Source organism: Micromys minutus (genome assembly GCF_963924665.1).
Source record: "Micromys minutus genome assembly, chromosome: 9".
Taxonomy (NCBI): Eukaryota; Metazoa; Chordata; class Mammalia; order Rodentia; family Muridae; genus Micromys; species Micromys minutus.
In genome coordinates this window covers 6,909,481-6,925,242 of record NC_137978.1, presented here as the reverse complement: position 1 = coordinate 6,925,242, position 15,762 = coordinate 6,909,481, and the positions used below count along the sequence as shown (strand labels likewise).

General features: G+C 40.0%; 1 protein-coding gene across 4 annotated transcripts in view; it reads right to left on the bottom strand.

Moving 5' to 3' along the window:
* The window catches only part of DOCK7 (dedicator of cytokinesis 7), a 174,791-nt gene that overhangs the window by 122,784 nt on the left and 36,245 nt on the right, over positions 1 to 15,762 (bottom strand). For all 4 annotated transcript variants that reach the window (XM_080921575.1, XM_080921576.1, XM_080921577.1 and 1 more), the window contains exons 8-11: positions 11,628 to 11,694; positions 10,947 to 11,096; positions 3,835 to 3,915; positions 2,322 to 2,487 (exon numbers count right to left, since the gene is read on the bottom strand). In XM_080921575.1, coding sequence (XP_080777701.1) covers positions 2,322 to 2,487; positions 3,835 to 3,915; positions 10,947 to 11,096; positions 11,628 to 11,694 — 464 coding nt within the window. The remainder of the gene's footprint in view (positions 1 to 2,321; positions 2,488 to 3,834; positions 3,916 to 10,946; positions 11,097 to 11,627; positions 11,695 to 15,762) is intronic.

Here is a 15,762-nt window from a genome sequence, read left to right as displayed (position 1 = left end):
GCTTGTAGTACAGGAATCCATTTCTGGGGAAAGTTTAAGGAAGCAATTCCATCTGAATCATCTGGCTGTCCTTCTACAACACTAAATCTCTTAAAATGTAATGAGCTACACACATAACCAAAGATGGTGTAAATCAGCTAGAAGAAACTATTACTCATTATGAAATACCCATCAAAATGAAATATAATTAATGGCAAATCAGCCTTCACTGATTCAAATTGAAATAAAGTCAAAAGACAAGTTGCAAGTTCAAAGTCATTACAAGATAATCTTTTCTTCTTCTTCCTTCTCCTCCTCTTTTTTTTTTTTCTTTTTCCTTATGAAGCTGGGATACAAACCCAAACCTCACACATAGAAATATCCCTTTTGTAAACTAAAAGAACAATATTAATAATTAAAGATTAGTAAGAAAAGAGAAGACTTTAAAAAATATGCAAGCAATGTGGTCTGATGGTGCATACTCTACTGAGAATAAACAGAATATGCATTTTCAGCAGTTATAGATCATTTTCTAATACATAAGACATGATATGAAAAGATTAAAAGGATGAAAATACTAAGAACTGGATAACTAAACTATAAATTAACAAGAAAAGAAAAATTAGGGAATTCAAAATTATACAGAAGTGAAAAAGCCCCCCCCCCACACACACACACCACTTCTAAAAAGCTACTAAGAGTTGTGTCCAAGGGAAATTACAAAGTAAGGTGTATGGACATGCAGCACGCCAAACCGTGTGTGACATCACGACAGCCAGGTTCTAGGGAAAGTGACAACTAGACACGGCTCTAGTGAAAAGAAGTGTTTCACGCTGACCTGGTGACACGGGCTGGTAATCCTGCGGAGACTAACAGAGACTAACGTGGAGAGCTGCAAATTCAAGGCCGGCCAATGCCAACAGCAAGGCCAAACTTAAAGAAAATACACTCTGCAGTCAGTAATTACATCTCACTTTAAGGGAACTTTGTATCTAAAGCTGGCTACGCCTGTCCACGTCTCCATGACAACACTGGGAAAGCCAAGTCACGAAAATCATTATATGTGGAAACTTTTTCCCAGAAAGAGAAACTAACCCTGAAAGGGCAGCAGGAGAGTGGGGATAAGGAAACAGTACAGTAATCAGTTCATCAAAACTGGCAAACCTTTTGATAAAATGAAGAGGAAAACAGAGCACTAAAATTACTACACTAGATTTCATCAATCATTAGACTTTACTAGTAGAAATGGTTATATAATAATGAAACAAAAACAACTGTAGAATAATACTTCAAAAACAAGAAGGTGAAAATCCCCCCTTTAAAAGTCAAAGAGGACCACAAAGCAAAAGCACACAAGAGAGCACCTAACATCATTAGTTATCAAAGGAGAATCCAATCCAGAATGAGATGCCACTTAACCTAGAAAAGGATGCTAGCATTAAAACCAGACCGTATTCAGTACTGGCAAAGATAAGAAGAAAGAGGAACTTTTACACACTACAGGCAGAATTTTAAAGTACAGCCATGCTGGGAGATAGTTTGACAGTCTCAGAATCTTTATTGGAGAATTACCACGTGATGGGGCAATTTTGTTTCTAGCTATATAGTCAAAAGAAATAAAAACACGCACTATGCAATAGCTTTTACAAGAACTGGGAATGTAGTTCAGTAGTAGAGGGCTTTGCTTAGCATGCAGGGAGGTCATGGGTTCAATTCCCAGTACCAGAGACCTGAGAACCACTCCTCTGCTACTGCTCACTGCAATATTATTCATAATAACTCAAACTACCATCAACAATAAATAGATTAAAGTGCAGTATATAAATATAAAGGCGTGTCATGACAACAAAGGAAAAACAAATGCCAGCAGCAGCCGCTACCCCATGGGTAATACCTGTGAATCCACCATGCTGTATGACACGGGCTTCAATTGTTTACATCAATGTGTAAAATAGACAAGTCCGTAAAGACACAGATATACTAGTGGTTGTTTAGGAGTGGGAGTAGGAATCTGGGGGAAATAAGGAGTGATTACTAATGGGTATGCACTTGTTCCAAACATTAACTGCCCTGGTGCCTATAGACCCGTGACTAGCAAAACTGGGTGGCTTGAGTAATGTGTAAATAAAGTACATTTAAACTTTGTGTCCTCTTCCCCTCTTTCTTGTTTTGGTTTAGGGTGAGGGAGTGGCATGGACGTGTGAAAGAGGCCTGGGCTGCCCTGGACTGAAGCAGACGCTGATCTGCCGAACACCTGGGATTACAGGCGTGTGGCACAGCTCCGCCCAGTGTCTGTAAGGGGAGATGGCAGGCCTTCAAAAACGATGCCCGAGTACCCTTACCTCCAGTACTGATCTCCACCTCTGCCGAGTCTCGCTCTAAGCTGCCGGCACTGCTAACGATGTTCATTAAGTGAATCGCGGTCCAAGCAAAAGGCATGCGGTACTTCCCAAGTCTTTGGCAAAATTGGTCAGCTTGACTTTTCAGCTTCTCCAATTTTTCCTTATTCTGTAAAACAGAAGTTGATTCATGATCACGCTTGAAAGAAACAATCTAAGGTCTATTTCACACATTATCAAGTACAGGTTAAAAGTGCTTAAAATCTTAGCGAAGACAGCAAAACTCAGACTGAGTTATACTCAACATCACCCCATCTCGACTCACTGCAAACACACACATGAAGAGGTGCTGCAGTTTCTTGTGATGATGTCAGCTTGGCAAAAAAAAAAAAAAAAAAAAAAAAAAAGGTGCTTAGAGCCAAGCACATGTACAACATGTGGTTAGTCTTTTTTTTTTTAAACAATTTACTTATTTATGAGTACAGCATAGCTGTCTTCAGACACACCAGAAGAGGGCATCAGATCCCATTACAGATGGTTGTGAGCCACCACGTGGTAGTTGAGAACCAAACTCAGGACTCTGGAAGAGCAGTCATTGCTCTTAACTGCTGAGCCATCTCTCCAGCCCATGGTCAGTCTTTTTAACACAAGATTTACTATCAGAACAACTATAAAAGAGAGAAATCTAGAAAAAGTTTTGTCTTATGAGCTCCAGAACAACAACTGAGTCCTTCTCCAAAATATCTAAAAAAAAACTAAGTCTTCCACAAAGCTTCCTTTAAAACACTGCTCATTCAAAGACTTGAGCTCGTGATATGCTTTTCTGATCATGGGTGGTTAGTAAAATTCATGCTAAAGTATTTCCGTCCCTATCTCATGGCTGTTGTGACCTTGTGGGACGTGGGAAAGGTCTCGGCCTGGAGACCGCTGGCAGCTGTGGGCCAGAGCGTGGCCGTGCTCTCTGCTAACATAACCTGCTCCTGGTGATACACGTGTGCGTGTGACGCTCACCCATCTTTCTTTCCTTCAAGATGACAAAAATCAATGCTAGGAAGCTTCATCAATATCACTACTGGGTAAATAAAAGAATCTTTAAATTACTTATAAGTTAAATTCAATTAGCTTTGTTCTCATCAACAAAAATAATGTTTGTGCTATATTTAAATTACTATTACTCTTAGTGTATGGGTTTGTGTGGTGGGAAGAATGTTTCACTGTGTGTGCCATCAAGTTCAGAAAAAAACATTTTGGAGTCTGGAGTCAAGCTATGATCCTCAGCTCGCAAAGGAAATGCCTCCACCCACTGTCATCTCTCCACGCCTGCCCCAACAGGTACAAGAGATTTTTAAGACTATCATAGAGAGTAACACAAGCTAAATGACAAAGACAATGGACAAAAGGAAGTAGACCAACAGAAAAAAAGTGAATTAGCACTAAAAATTTTAACAGGGTTATATGTTATTTTTCCCAAATTACATTAGGAGTGATGTGGGAAAACGAGGGCCTGACATGGTACCTTAGCGGCATCAGCTTCTTTGAAAATCATATACGGCTCTGCACACTCTCCAATGTCTCCTTGCTGTAGAACTTTTTCTAGCTGTTAGAGGCAAAAACAGAAAAGTTTAGCTAAGGTTTTAAAAATAAAAACAGTCAGAAATGCAAGGATGATTCAATACATTAAAAACAAATATATCACACATTAATAGGCTAACACAGGAAAGGGGAATGGTCTACTCTGCAGAAAATGGGTCTAAAAAATTCAGAATAGTTTCCCTATAAAAATGTTCAACAAACTATGAGTATAAAAACCATTCTCAATATGAAAAGCTATACATGAAAAGCCAACAGCAAACATTCTCAAGAGTGGCTCAAAACGTTCCCTCTAAAGTTAGGAGCAAGACAAGAACACCTACTTCAGCCTCTTCTATACAAATCCAAACTTGGCATGGAGCCAGGGCAGACAGTAAGAGGTAAGACACTCGGAAGACAGAAAGGAAGGAGGAAGATGATCTCTGCTGACAGCAGGACCTGTGTTGTTGTTTTTCTGAGACAGGGTTTCTGTGTGTAGGCCTGGCGTCCTGCAATTTGCTTTGCAGACCTCAGACTCAGAGATCCATCTGCTTCTGCTTTTCAAGTGCTGGGATTAAAGGTCGGTGCCGCCACACCTGGCATCATCATCACCATCATCATCATCATCACCACCACCATCATCATCATCATCATCACCATCATCACCACCATCACCACCATCATCATCATCATAACCATCACCATCACATCACCACCATCATCATCACCACCATCATCACCATCATCATCACCATCATTATAACCATCACCATCATCACATCACCACCATCATCACCACCACCATCATCATCATCATCATCACCATCATCATCACCACCATCATCACCATCATCATCACCATCATTATAACCATCACCATCATCACATCACCACCATCATCACCACCACCATCATCATCATCATCATCACCATCATCACCACCATCATCATCACCATCATCATCACCATCATCATCATCATCACCACCACCATCATCATCATCATCATCACCATCATCACCACCATCATCATCACCATCATCATCACCATCATCATCATCACCATCATCATCATCACCACCATCACCACCATCATCATCATCATAACCATCACCATCACATCACCACCATCATCATCACCACCATCATCACCATCATCATCACCATCATTATAACCATCACCATCATCACATCACCACCATCATCACCACCACCATCATCATCATCATCATCACCATCATCACCACCATCATCATCACCATCATCATCACCATCATCATCATCACCATCATCATCATCACCACCATCATCACCATCATCATCACCATCATTATAACCATCACCATCATCACATCACCACCATCATCATCACCACCATCATCACCATCATCATCACCATCATTATAACCATCACCATCATCATAACCATCACCATCATCACATCACCATCATCATCATCACCACCATCACCATCATCCTCATCATCATCACCATCACATCACCACTATCATCATCACCACCATCATCACCATCATCATAACCATCACCATCACATCACCACCATCATCATCACCACCATCATCACCATCATCATCACCATCATTATAACCATCACCATCATCATCATCACCACCATCACCATCATCCTCATCATCATCACCATCATCACCACCATTGTTTTTGACAGCATGATCTTTTCTATAAAGAACTCTAAAGAGTTCATGCAAATAAAGAAAAAATAGCATCATGTATGCTGCCCACTGTTGCATTTGCCCCACTGCCTGCTATGCAATCAGTCCAGAGGATGAGGGCCAGGGCTGCAATTATTGCAGCCTAAGCTAGTCTGGGTCACGTAATGAGATTCTGCTTCAAACACTAACAATAAGCTATCAAACTAAAAACCAGATACAACAAAGTTTCATTAACAATGAGGATTCTAAAAAGCAAGTTAAGAAAGCAATTCTACAGACAACAGCATTACAAATAATGAAATATTTAGGAATAAACTTAAGCAAGGAGTTTAAAAATCTATACAATGAAAATAGTTAAATGTTGCTGAAAAAAATGAAAGCATAAAAAAATTCCAAAAATATTCCAAATTCAAGAAGTAAAAGATTTAATAAAATTAGGAATCCAATGTTGCCTAAGACACACACAATTAATGAAATTCCTATCAAAATCCCAATGATTTTTGACAGAAATAACATAATCCATCACAAATTTGAAAAGAAATCTCAAGAGAAAGCTATAGCTTGAGGAAAAGCAAACAAGACCCAACTGCAGATATGAGACTGAACACACATCAACAGAACTGAGGCCTTAAGGGAAGACAGAGGCTGCACTTTAACTCTAGAATGGCAGCCATAGCTCAGACTGGGCCAGAGGACCAGGCTTTCAGGCTCTGCACCTAAGAAGTGGAGCCTAGCTGAAGTAGTTCATTGGGTTTCAGTCAAGCATCCTTTGCTCTCTGAAAAACAACAATGTAAAGAAATGTCATTTCATGCGCCTACAGACATGGAGCCTTCTCCTCTCTGCTTCCTCGCGTGAACTGCAATTTCTCTGAAACTTTAAGGCAAAATAAGTATTTTCCTCTTCAATTCCCATATTTCTCTAAAATATCTCACATTTGTATGAATTTTTAAATTTCCCCTCTTTTAAGAGGGGCTCGGTTCGTGAAGGGCCTCCTGTCCAAGCACTACGGCCCGATTTATCATACTACTCTCGAGGCTCACGGTACAAGAAAGAAAAAGATACACGAGCTCCCGAAGATGGTGGAGATTCAGAAGAAATAGTTTCTTCCAAAGGTAGCAGAGCGGATGCACACATGAACTCATACTGTGACCACACACACGTGGCCTTCACCGAGATTTCTGTAGCTGACACCTGCTGACAGAGAATCCGTTTTCTCCAAGGACCTCAACCGGGTGTATGAGCCACACTTCAATTCCTCAGAAGACACTAGAGAGGCTGAGTGCAGGTATCCTCCTAACAGATGACAAATGGCCACTGAATTAACAGTGAAAGACACAAACATCAATGAAACAATGTCCCAGAGAGTATAATAGTCAAGCTGTCCTAATTCGCATCATGAAATACTATTCTTTAGTATGTCTACAAAGATCAAGATCTTACTGCGAAAAATGGCACACACTGGAAACATCTCCATCTCTGGCTAAATCAACTGATGCCACACAATGTACATACATATAAACACAGACAACTGAAAACAGTATAGCCCAGACGGCTGACCAACACACAAATCAGACATGGAAATAAACACACAGAAACTATAATAGAATTATGAATAAAGGCTTCTTATTACAGCCCACGGGGATATCCTCTTTTTGTTCTTGTATAGCAGTAAGTATCCAATACAAGTTCTAGGGAAATTTTCTCTCAGGAATGATAATCAGGACTGGAGAGATGGCTCAGACGGTTACAAACACTGGCTGCTCTTCCCGGGGTCCTGAGTTCAATTCCCAACAACCACATGGTGAGTCACAACCATCTGTAATGAGATCCAGTGCCCTGTTCTGCCTTCAGGCACACATGCAGGCAGAACACTATTCATAAGAAATAAATAAAACTTAAAAAAATGATAATGATGGACTGAACCTATATATCAAATGGTATTGTTCTTCTTGAAAGAGGTGGGGAAGGGAGAGAGGGAGAAAGGGAGGGAGAGAGAAGGAGAGAGAGACAGAGAGATAGAGACAGAGACAGACAGAGACAGACACAGAGAGATATCAAGATCATGATGGATCACAAATGACTAAAGAAAACCTCCAAGATGAATTCTCTTTAAAATGTAATAGCAGAGGTTAGAGACGGCACGTGCATATATATATATGTGTGTGTGTGCACACATACAAACATACTTTTGCTTATATTTTATGAGTATAATTATAATATATATTTATTTTTCACTAAATAATCCCACAATTCTTACATGACATATTTTTTCAATTTCATCATTTAAGTTTAGCATGATCTACTTCTTTATACAGAATATTTATATCTAATGCTTTTTATTCCTAATCTTAAAAGCCATTTACTCCCTACGCCTAAATCAGCTCATTTCCCAGCATCCTGTGCTCCATACATCACTGCCGTACCAGCTCATTTCTTTTATTTTTTTTCTTACAGCTTTATTTTAAAAGAGAGAGATATATGCACAGATTTTTTAAAAGCATTTGGCATAAAACTATATGAATGTATTTTTGTCAGTACTTGATTTTTTTTAAAGGTTTGATAGTATGTATTGAAATCCCACTAGTTACCATAAGCATAAAGTACATGTAAAACAAAACATAACATGGAAATAGTCAAAGTTTTCTTGGTGTGTATAGATTAAACATAATAATTTTCAAATACCAAAAATTGTCACAAGGCTATCTTCTTAGCTCTTGAGTTATTAATGATTTATGGTCTAGGTGTGCCCCACTCTGAGTGGGTGCTATACACTTCTTTGTTTGTTTGTTTGTTTCTTTCCTAAAAAGGACTGAGGCTTGCCCTTTTTGGCCTTTTTTTTTTTTTTTTTTTTTTTTTTTTTTTGGAGCTTCATATGATCTGTGAGTTGTTTCTGGCGTATTCAGAGCTTTCTGGGGCTAGTATCCAATTATCAGTGACTGCATATTATGTCTGTTCTTTTGTGACTGGGTTACCTCACTCAGGATGATATTCTCTAGATGCATTCATTTTCCTAGGAATTTAATAAAGTCTTTGTTTCTAATAGCTGAGTAGTATTCCATTGTATAAATGTACCACAATTTTTGTATCCATTCATCTACTGAAGGACATCTGGATTCTTTCCAGCTTTTGGCTATTATAAATAGAGCTGCAAGGAACATTGTGGAACATGTGTCCTTATTGTATGTTAGAGCATCTCTGGGGTATATGCCCAGAAGTGGAATAACTGGGTCTTCAGGTAGTACTATGTCCAATTTTCTGAGGAACTGCCAGACTGATTTACAGAGTGGTTGTATCAGTTTACAACCCCACCAACAGTGGAGAAGTGTTCCTCTTTCTCCGAATCCTCGCCAGCATCTGCTGTCATCTGAGTTTTTCATCTTAGCCATTCTGACTGGTGTGAGGTGGAATCTCAGGGCTGTTTTGATTTGCATTTCCCTGATGACTAGGGATGTCGAGCATTTCCTTAGATGCTTCTCAGCCATTTGATATTCCTCAATTGAGAATTCTTTGTTTAGCTCTGTACCCCATTTTGAAATAGGATTGTTTGATTCTCTGGAGTCTAACTTCTTGAGTTCTCTGTATATATTGGAGCTCATTTCTTTCAAAATGATCTAGCTTATAATAATTTGCCATCCTCCACATGTAAAATTAACTATATGTCTTATTTATATTCATGTTCAAAATAATAATATATATTGCTCTTATATTTATTAGTATATTATAACTTAATCATAGTACTATTAATATCTTGGGTATTTGAAGGCAGGGTCTCTCTGTGTAGTCCTGCTGTCCTGGAACTTATTATGTATACTAGGCTGGCCGCAAACTCCCAGCTGCCCCGTCCCTGCTGTGTTGGGGATAAAGGTGCCACCCTAGCCTGCAGAGCTCACCTCATCTAAGAGGGTCTTCTGAAGTGAATTTCTCCAGCTGAAACTAAAACTAATTTTAACCTTAATTCATAAGAATGCATCCAACAAATTGGGGCATTATTCCTGTGGGTAAAAAGTACACATTTTATGAAAATCTACTTTATAATCATATTAAAATTTTCATTACCACTTTATAATAATTGTATATAAATAACGTGACTAAGGAATACATTTTAGGCTGCTCTCAAGTCAAGGTCAATTTAACCAAAATCAAGTAACCAAATTCTTCTGTTTGTTTTTTAACATTTATTTACTTATTTTGTCTTGGAAGAAGATGGCAGAGGACAATTCGCCATGTGGATTCCAGGAACAAGCTCATGCGCTGGGATTGGCAGTGAGCTCTGTCAGACCTGCAGAGCCACCTGCTGGTCCCAACTAGGCTAAGTTACAACATGATAGTAGCAGCATAGTGATATTTGAATTCACCCTCCCAGTGCTAGGGACTAAACCTAGGGCCCCATGTCCTCACTAAACAACTGCTCTATCACTAACACTAGACTCTATCCCCAGCCCTCATTTTACCTTTGATTTTGAGAAAGTTCTCCTAAAGTAGCCCAGGCTAGTCTTAAACTCACTCTATAACCCAATCTAGTCTTGAACCTGCAATTCTTCTGCCTCAGCCTACCAAACTGGAATTATAAACCTGGCCAGTGTTTGGATTTTATAATTACTTCTCTGGGGGAGTAAGCTTGGGGGTGTTTTGTGGTTGTTATTTTCATTTTGCGCTCCTTTTTAAGAGACAGGACCTGGCTGTGTAGTCCGGCTGGCCTCAGGCTTCCGGCCGTCCCGCCTCTGTGCCCAGACAGCATTTCTGGTGGTCAACTGGTTGACAGTGAGAACTCTCTATCAACCAATCATCTATGACAACGGTTTTAGCTTTTACATTTCTGGGACTTGGACATAAATGCTATATAGTAACTATGAGTGTTAATTTACATAGACCTGGGTCCTCAATTGTGCGGACAAACATTTCCCTAAAAGTTGCTGTGAAAATATTTTTTAGAGATTATTAACAATTAAAACAGTAGCCCTTGAATAGAGTTGATTATGGGGAGTGGGTCTCATCCAATCAGCTAAAGGCTTTAACAAGACCGAGTTTTCCTGAAGAAAACCATCATAGAAACCAGGCCTACACCTCCAGTCTGTTATCATGTGAACTCTGGACTCACGACTACAATAATTATCTAGCTCTTAGCAGCTGGCCCTAAAATTCAGGGCAGCAGTCAGCTCCCACAGTCATGTGAAGCAACCCCTCAAGATAAACCCACTGTCTGAAGAAAGAGGATCAGTACTACTTCCAACTCAGGAGAAGCTGGGCTGTAACTGTAGCTGTGTCCAATGTGGTCAAAGGTTTACACACAAAACCAAGACGGGCGCTGTCCTTACCAAGTCCGCAGTGAGTAGTCACCAAGCAATAAACACTCTGAAGATAGTCTCACCTTTATCACAAGAAAGACATCTTGGGAAGGATAAGTTATAGAAAAGATGGCTGATCTGGCCAGAGTGGTAATAGCAGCAGGGGGTACGTGTGGCCGTAACAGTCCCTTCATCTGTTCTGAATTAAGGTCAAAATAAAAATTCTCTGAAATCTGAAAAATACATTCAGATATTAAATTTTTATATCATTATAAAATTTAACATGTGCAAAAATCATATATATATATAGTCTTAAACAGTCTAAAACATTTCATTAAAATTCATAGTTGATTATATATTTTATTGATTATATATTTTCATCTATGTATCTATATCAAAGCCAAAAGTCTATATAAACTACTCTGGACTAGAACCTGGGACCCGTTTTCTGAAGAGTCATGCCTCAAGTCCCTCAGTCACACACAGCTACAGTAAAGGAGTCACCTACATCAGCATATCTGCTTCTTAACACATTGCTTCTGCCATTTGCTTTGGAGACTTTTTCAGTAAAACAAAAACCAGGTTTCAACTAAAGTATTTTCTATAAGATGAAAATATTCACTAGTGTTGAAAAGTTAAATTTCTGTTTTCTTTTTCAGTTTCAATGTTTGAAGAGTCACTATGTGTTTATCTTATGACCAAGCAGCAAGGTTTCTAAAACTGACAATTATGACAATGACCGCAACCACATCCCAGAGCCTTACCTTTTTCTTCTCCTTGACATCATATAAAGCTAAACTTGCAAAAATGGGCTCAATTTCTATCTCAAACCTTTAGGAAACAAAAAAGGAAAAATTAGCTTTTAAATACATATGAAAGATAGACTGGGGTTAGAGAGATGGCTCATCAATTAAGACTGTTGGTCTTGCAGAGAATCTAAGTTCACGTCCCAAGAAATGTTTCAGGCAGCAGCCAACAGCTGTGCTGTAACTGTAGCTCCAGAGGAGCTGACTCCCTCTTCAGACGTCTGTACTCACATGTATATATCCGCACAGATGGACAGACTAAAACAGAAACACATACACACATACAGAGAGAGAGAGGGAGAGAGACAGAAACAGATAAACGGGAGTAGAAAGAGAGGAGAGGAGAAACAGACAGACACATCCAGAAAGATCTCCCTGAAAAGAAATTCTGATGTCAAAGTTCACTGTCTCAATAGCTCTCTCGTCACACACACCTGTGCCCATCTATGTCACCCCTTCTCCTAAGAAACACAAATGGCTTCTCTGTAGAGAGAATCTCTTGTGTGCTGTGTAGAAGCATCACCTGTCAATAACTGGTGGCCAGAAAGCTGAGACAGGATTAGAAGATGGGACATCCCACAGGGATCCTTCCTGAACTCAAAGGAGTCAGACATGAAACTGAAGACAGGTAACTAGTGATATGGCAGACACAGAACAGTAAGAACAGGTTAAAATAAGTTACGAGCTAGTCAGGGAACAAGCCTAGCTCATGGCCTAGGCATTTACTCATAACTGATACGCCTCAGGAACTGGGACATGGATTAAAAGCCCACGGTTACACTTCTCTGTATAACTGCAGTGGTTTAAATATGCTTGGCCCAGGCAGTGGCACTATTAGGAAGTATGATCTTGTTGGAGAAGTGTGTCACTGTGGGGGTGGGATTTGAGACCCTCCTCCTAACTGCCTTCGGATCAAGATGTAGAACTCTCAGCTCCTCCTGCACCATGCCTGCCTTAGGTTAACATCCTAAGGATGGGACATTAATCTAATGAAACTGGAGTCCCTACCAAAGGAGGAAGAAGATTTGAGGCATACCTTTGGCTTAAGCATAAAGACCTGAATTTGGATCCCACAGACACAGCCAGGCATGGAGGAATGTGTCTATAGTCCAAGTGCTGTGAAAGCAGAAAAAATCCCTGGAGCCAGGTGGTCTTGCTGAAGCAGAGAGCTCCAGGATCAGTGTGAAACCTTGCCACAAACAACAAACTAGATGCAAGTTGGAAAAATGGCTCAGTGGTTAAGAGCACAGGTTGCTCTTGCAGGAGACCCAGGTTAAATTCCCAGCACCCACATGGAAGCTCACAACATATGCAACTCCAGTTCCAGGTGATCTAATGCCCTCTTCTGGCCTCCACGAACACTGCAAATACATGGTGAACAGACATGCATGCAGACAAAACTCCTACATACATAAAATTAAATAAAATGTATTTTTTAAGTGGACAGTAAAGGAAGAGATCCAGCATCAATCTCTGGCCTCCAAGCATGTGCAAGTTAAATTTCAAAGCCAGGACAAGCAGGTGCCTATCTAACATCTCAAAGTCGTCCCGGCCTCCAGGTTTGCACAGCACCCTTAGTCCTACTGTTAAGAATGTGTAGCTGGCAGGCCCCACCCTCTCCCCTGGGCTGGTTCTTCCCTTTATAATTCAGACATGTGGTCCCTGGCCCTTTCTTTTGCTCCTTGCTCTGCCCTCCTAGCTGCTGTACTTGGCTCTTTTTTCTCTCCCACTTTCCTTCTCCCCACAAGGTTCAGGGTCATGACCACTCTGGACTCTCCCAGATGTGTCTGCTCTGGCTATGTTCTCCCACACGTCTATAATAAACTTTCTCCCTACATATCTATAATATCTATATATATAATAGATTTATAATATCTATAATATTTCCCACACGTCTATAATAAACTTTCTCCATACAGCAGGCATGTCCTTCCCTTTCCTTTTTATCTCTTTCTCATCCAGTGCACACACAGGAAGAAATCAGATACTTACAAACCAGAAGTAAAAGCTTGCCAGAAAACAAACCACTGGGATCTTGGTCTTTGACATTTAGAGCTAAGAACTCAGTTTCCATAAAGTCAACAGTCACATGACAGTCTAATGGAGTGGTCCGACAGGCCGACATGGGTATGAGTGAGAAACACGCTCCGGAGTAAGAGAGCAATAATACTTGCATAGCACTTGGAATACACACTTCTCATTTGTACAGTTCAAAAGGCTAAGATCTGGAGCTGGGGTGTGGTTTGTCAGGAGAGAGCTTGCCTGGCATGTACAGAGGGTTCTAGGTTCCCCCTCAATACTGCACAAAGCAGGTGAGGGTTCAGTCCAGGAATCCCAGCACTGGGAGGTAGAAGAATCAGAAATTCAAGGTCATTCTCAACTACACAGTAAGCTCTAGACTAGGAAAGATGAAACGGTGTCAACAAAGAAATGAAAAGATGTAAATAAATTGTGGGACACCCCATGCATCAAAATGGCTGCTATAAAGGACTTTAACACAATGTAGAGGTCGAAATATGAACAAAAATCTATTCAATTTATCTAGTAGGTTTCTACACAAATTTAACTCAATGTATAAAGCTTTGGCTTTCAAAGAAAGAAAACTGTCATATTGATATACAAAGAAATCTATCTGGCTGAGCTACAAATTCAAGTTTTTCTTTTTAAGTTAGAACTAATAAACCTATTACAAGAACACCCTATAATGGGAAGAACAGTTTCTTCTTCAATTACTCACTGAGCATTATTAAGCAGAATTTCTAGTAATCCCTTTTAATTCACATTTCCTCATTTGTAAAATAAAGAAAATATTGTTTGTCATATAAAATTACTCCACAGACAGCAAGAAGTAAAAGAAAACACAAGGAAAAGCAGCACACATATGTGTAAGTCACCCAGGGACTGAGCTACTTCAGGGACATGAGTTACCGGGGGCATATAAGTTACCCGACTACATCAAATGACATTGAACTTCCTTCAACAAGAAAAAATAAAGTTCAAAACTTTGAGACTAAAACAGAGCTGAACCTACCAAAAAAAAAAAAAAAAAAAAAAAAAGAAACTAGCTCTTTAAAGAAAAAATATTTACTGGGGGGCATAGTGGTTTGCATCTTCAATGCCAACAACACCCATGGGGCAGGAGACCTCTGAGTTAAGAGGTCAGCCTGTTCTATATTGGAAGTTCCAGGACAGCCAGAGATACAAAATGAGACCCTATCTCAAAACAGCAACAACAAAATTTTTTAGAAAAGAAAAAGTTTTGTCTTCAAAACTCCCCATCAAAAACAATGGCCATGGGCTAGAGAGATGGCTCAGTGGTTAGAGCACTGACTGCTCATCTTAAGGTTGAGTTCAATTCCCAGCAACCACACGGTGGCTCACAATCATCTATAATTGGATCCAATGACCTCTTCTGGTGTGTCTGAAGTCAGTTACAGTGTACTCATGAATAAAATAAATAGATCTTTGAAAAAACAAGCAAACAAACACCAATGGCCAGCAACACAGGCGGCAGAAAATGTTCTTCAAGCCGGAGTTAAGCTGTATAGTGCAGCAGTTACCAATGTCTCTAAAGTGCTCGAACTTCACATCAAATCGGAAAACTAAACATAGAAAATGACTCTTGAGCTTACTTAGGCGACAAGAACCACGGAGTAGTAGCACTGTCCCTGGGCAAGGATGGCGTACACGTTAAGACTTCCATAGTTTGTTTTAATTTGGAGATTAGTGAGCAAATGAGTCTGAAAATCCTCAGGAGATTAAACTTTGTCTGCATACTTTGTGACTGTCTCCCAAGATGCTTTCTATTTCTAAATGAGAGTCACTTCAGGGACTGGAGAGATGACTGTCTTCTCAGAGAAGAGCACACACACTGCTCCTGCCAAGGGTTCTGTTCGCAGTTCCAATGCCCAGTGACTCCCAGTCAAATGTAAGTCCAGCTCCCAGGAGCACCCCCAGCACCTGCGTCTACACGTTCACATATATAATCAAAAGTAACTCAACCATCATCAGAGAACCATCTTCTAGTGTAGGTGGCAATCACCACACAAAACAACTCAACCATGTGTGGCACGAGAGAGACCTTGGAGCACTT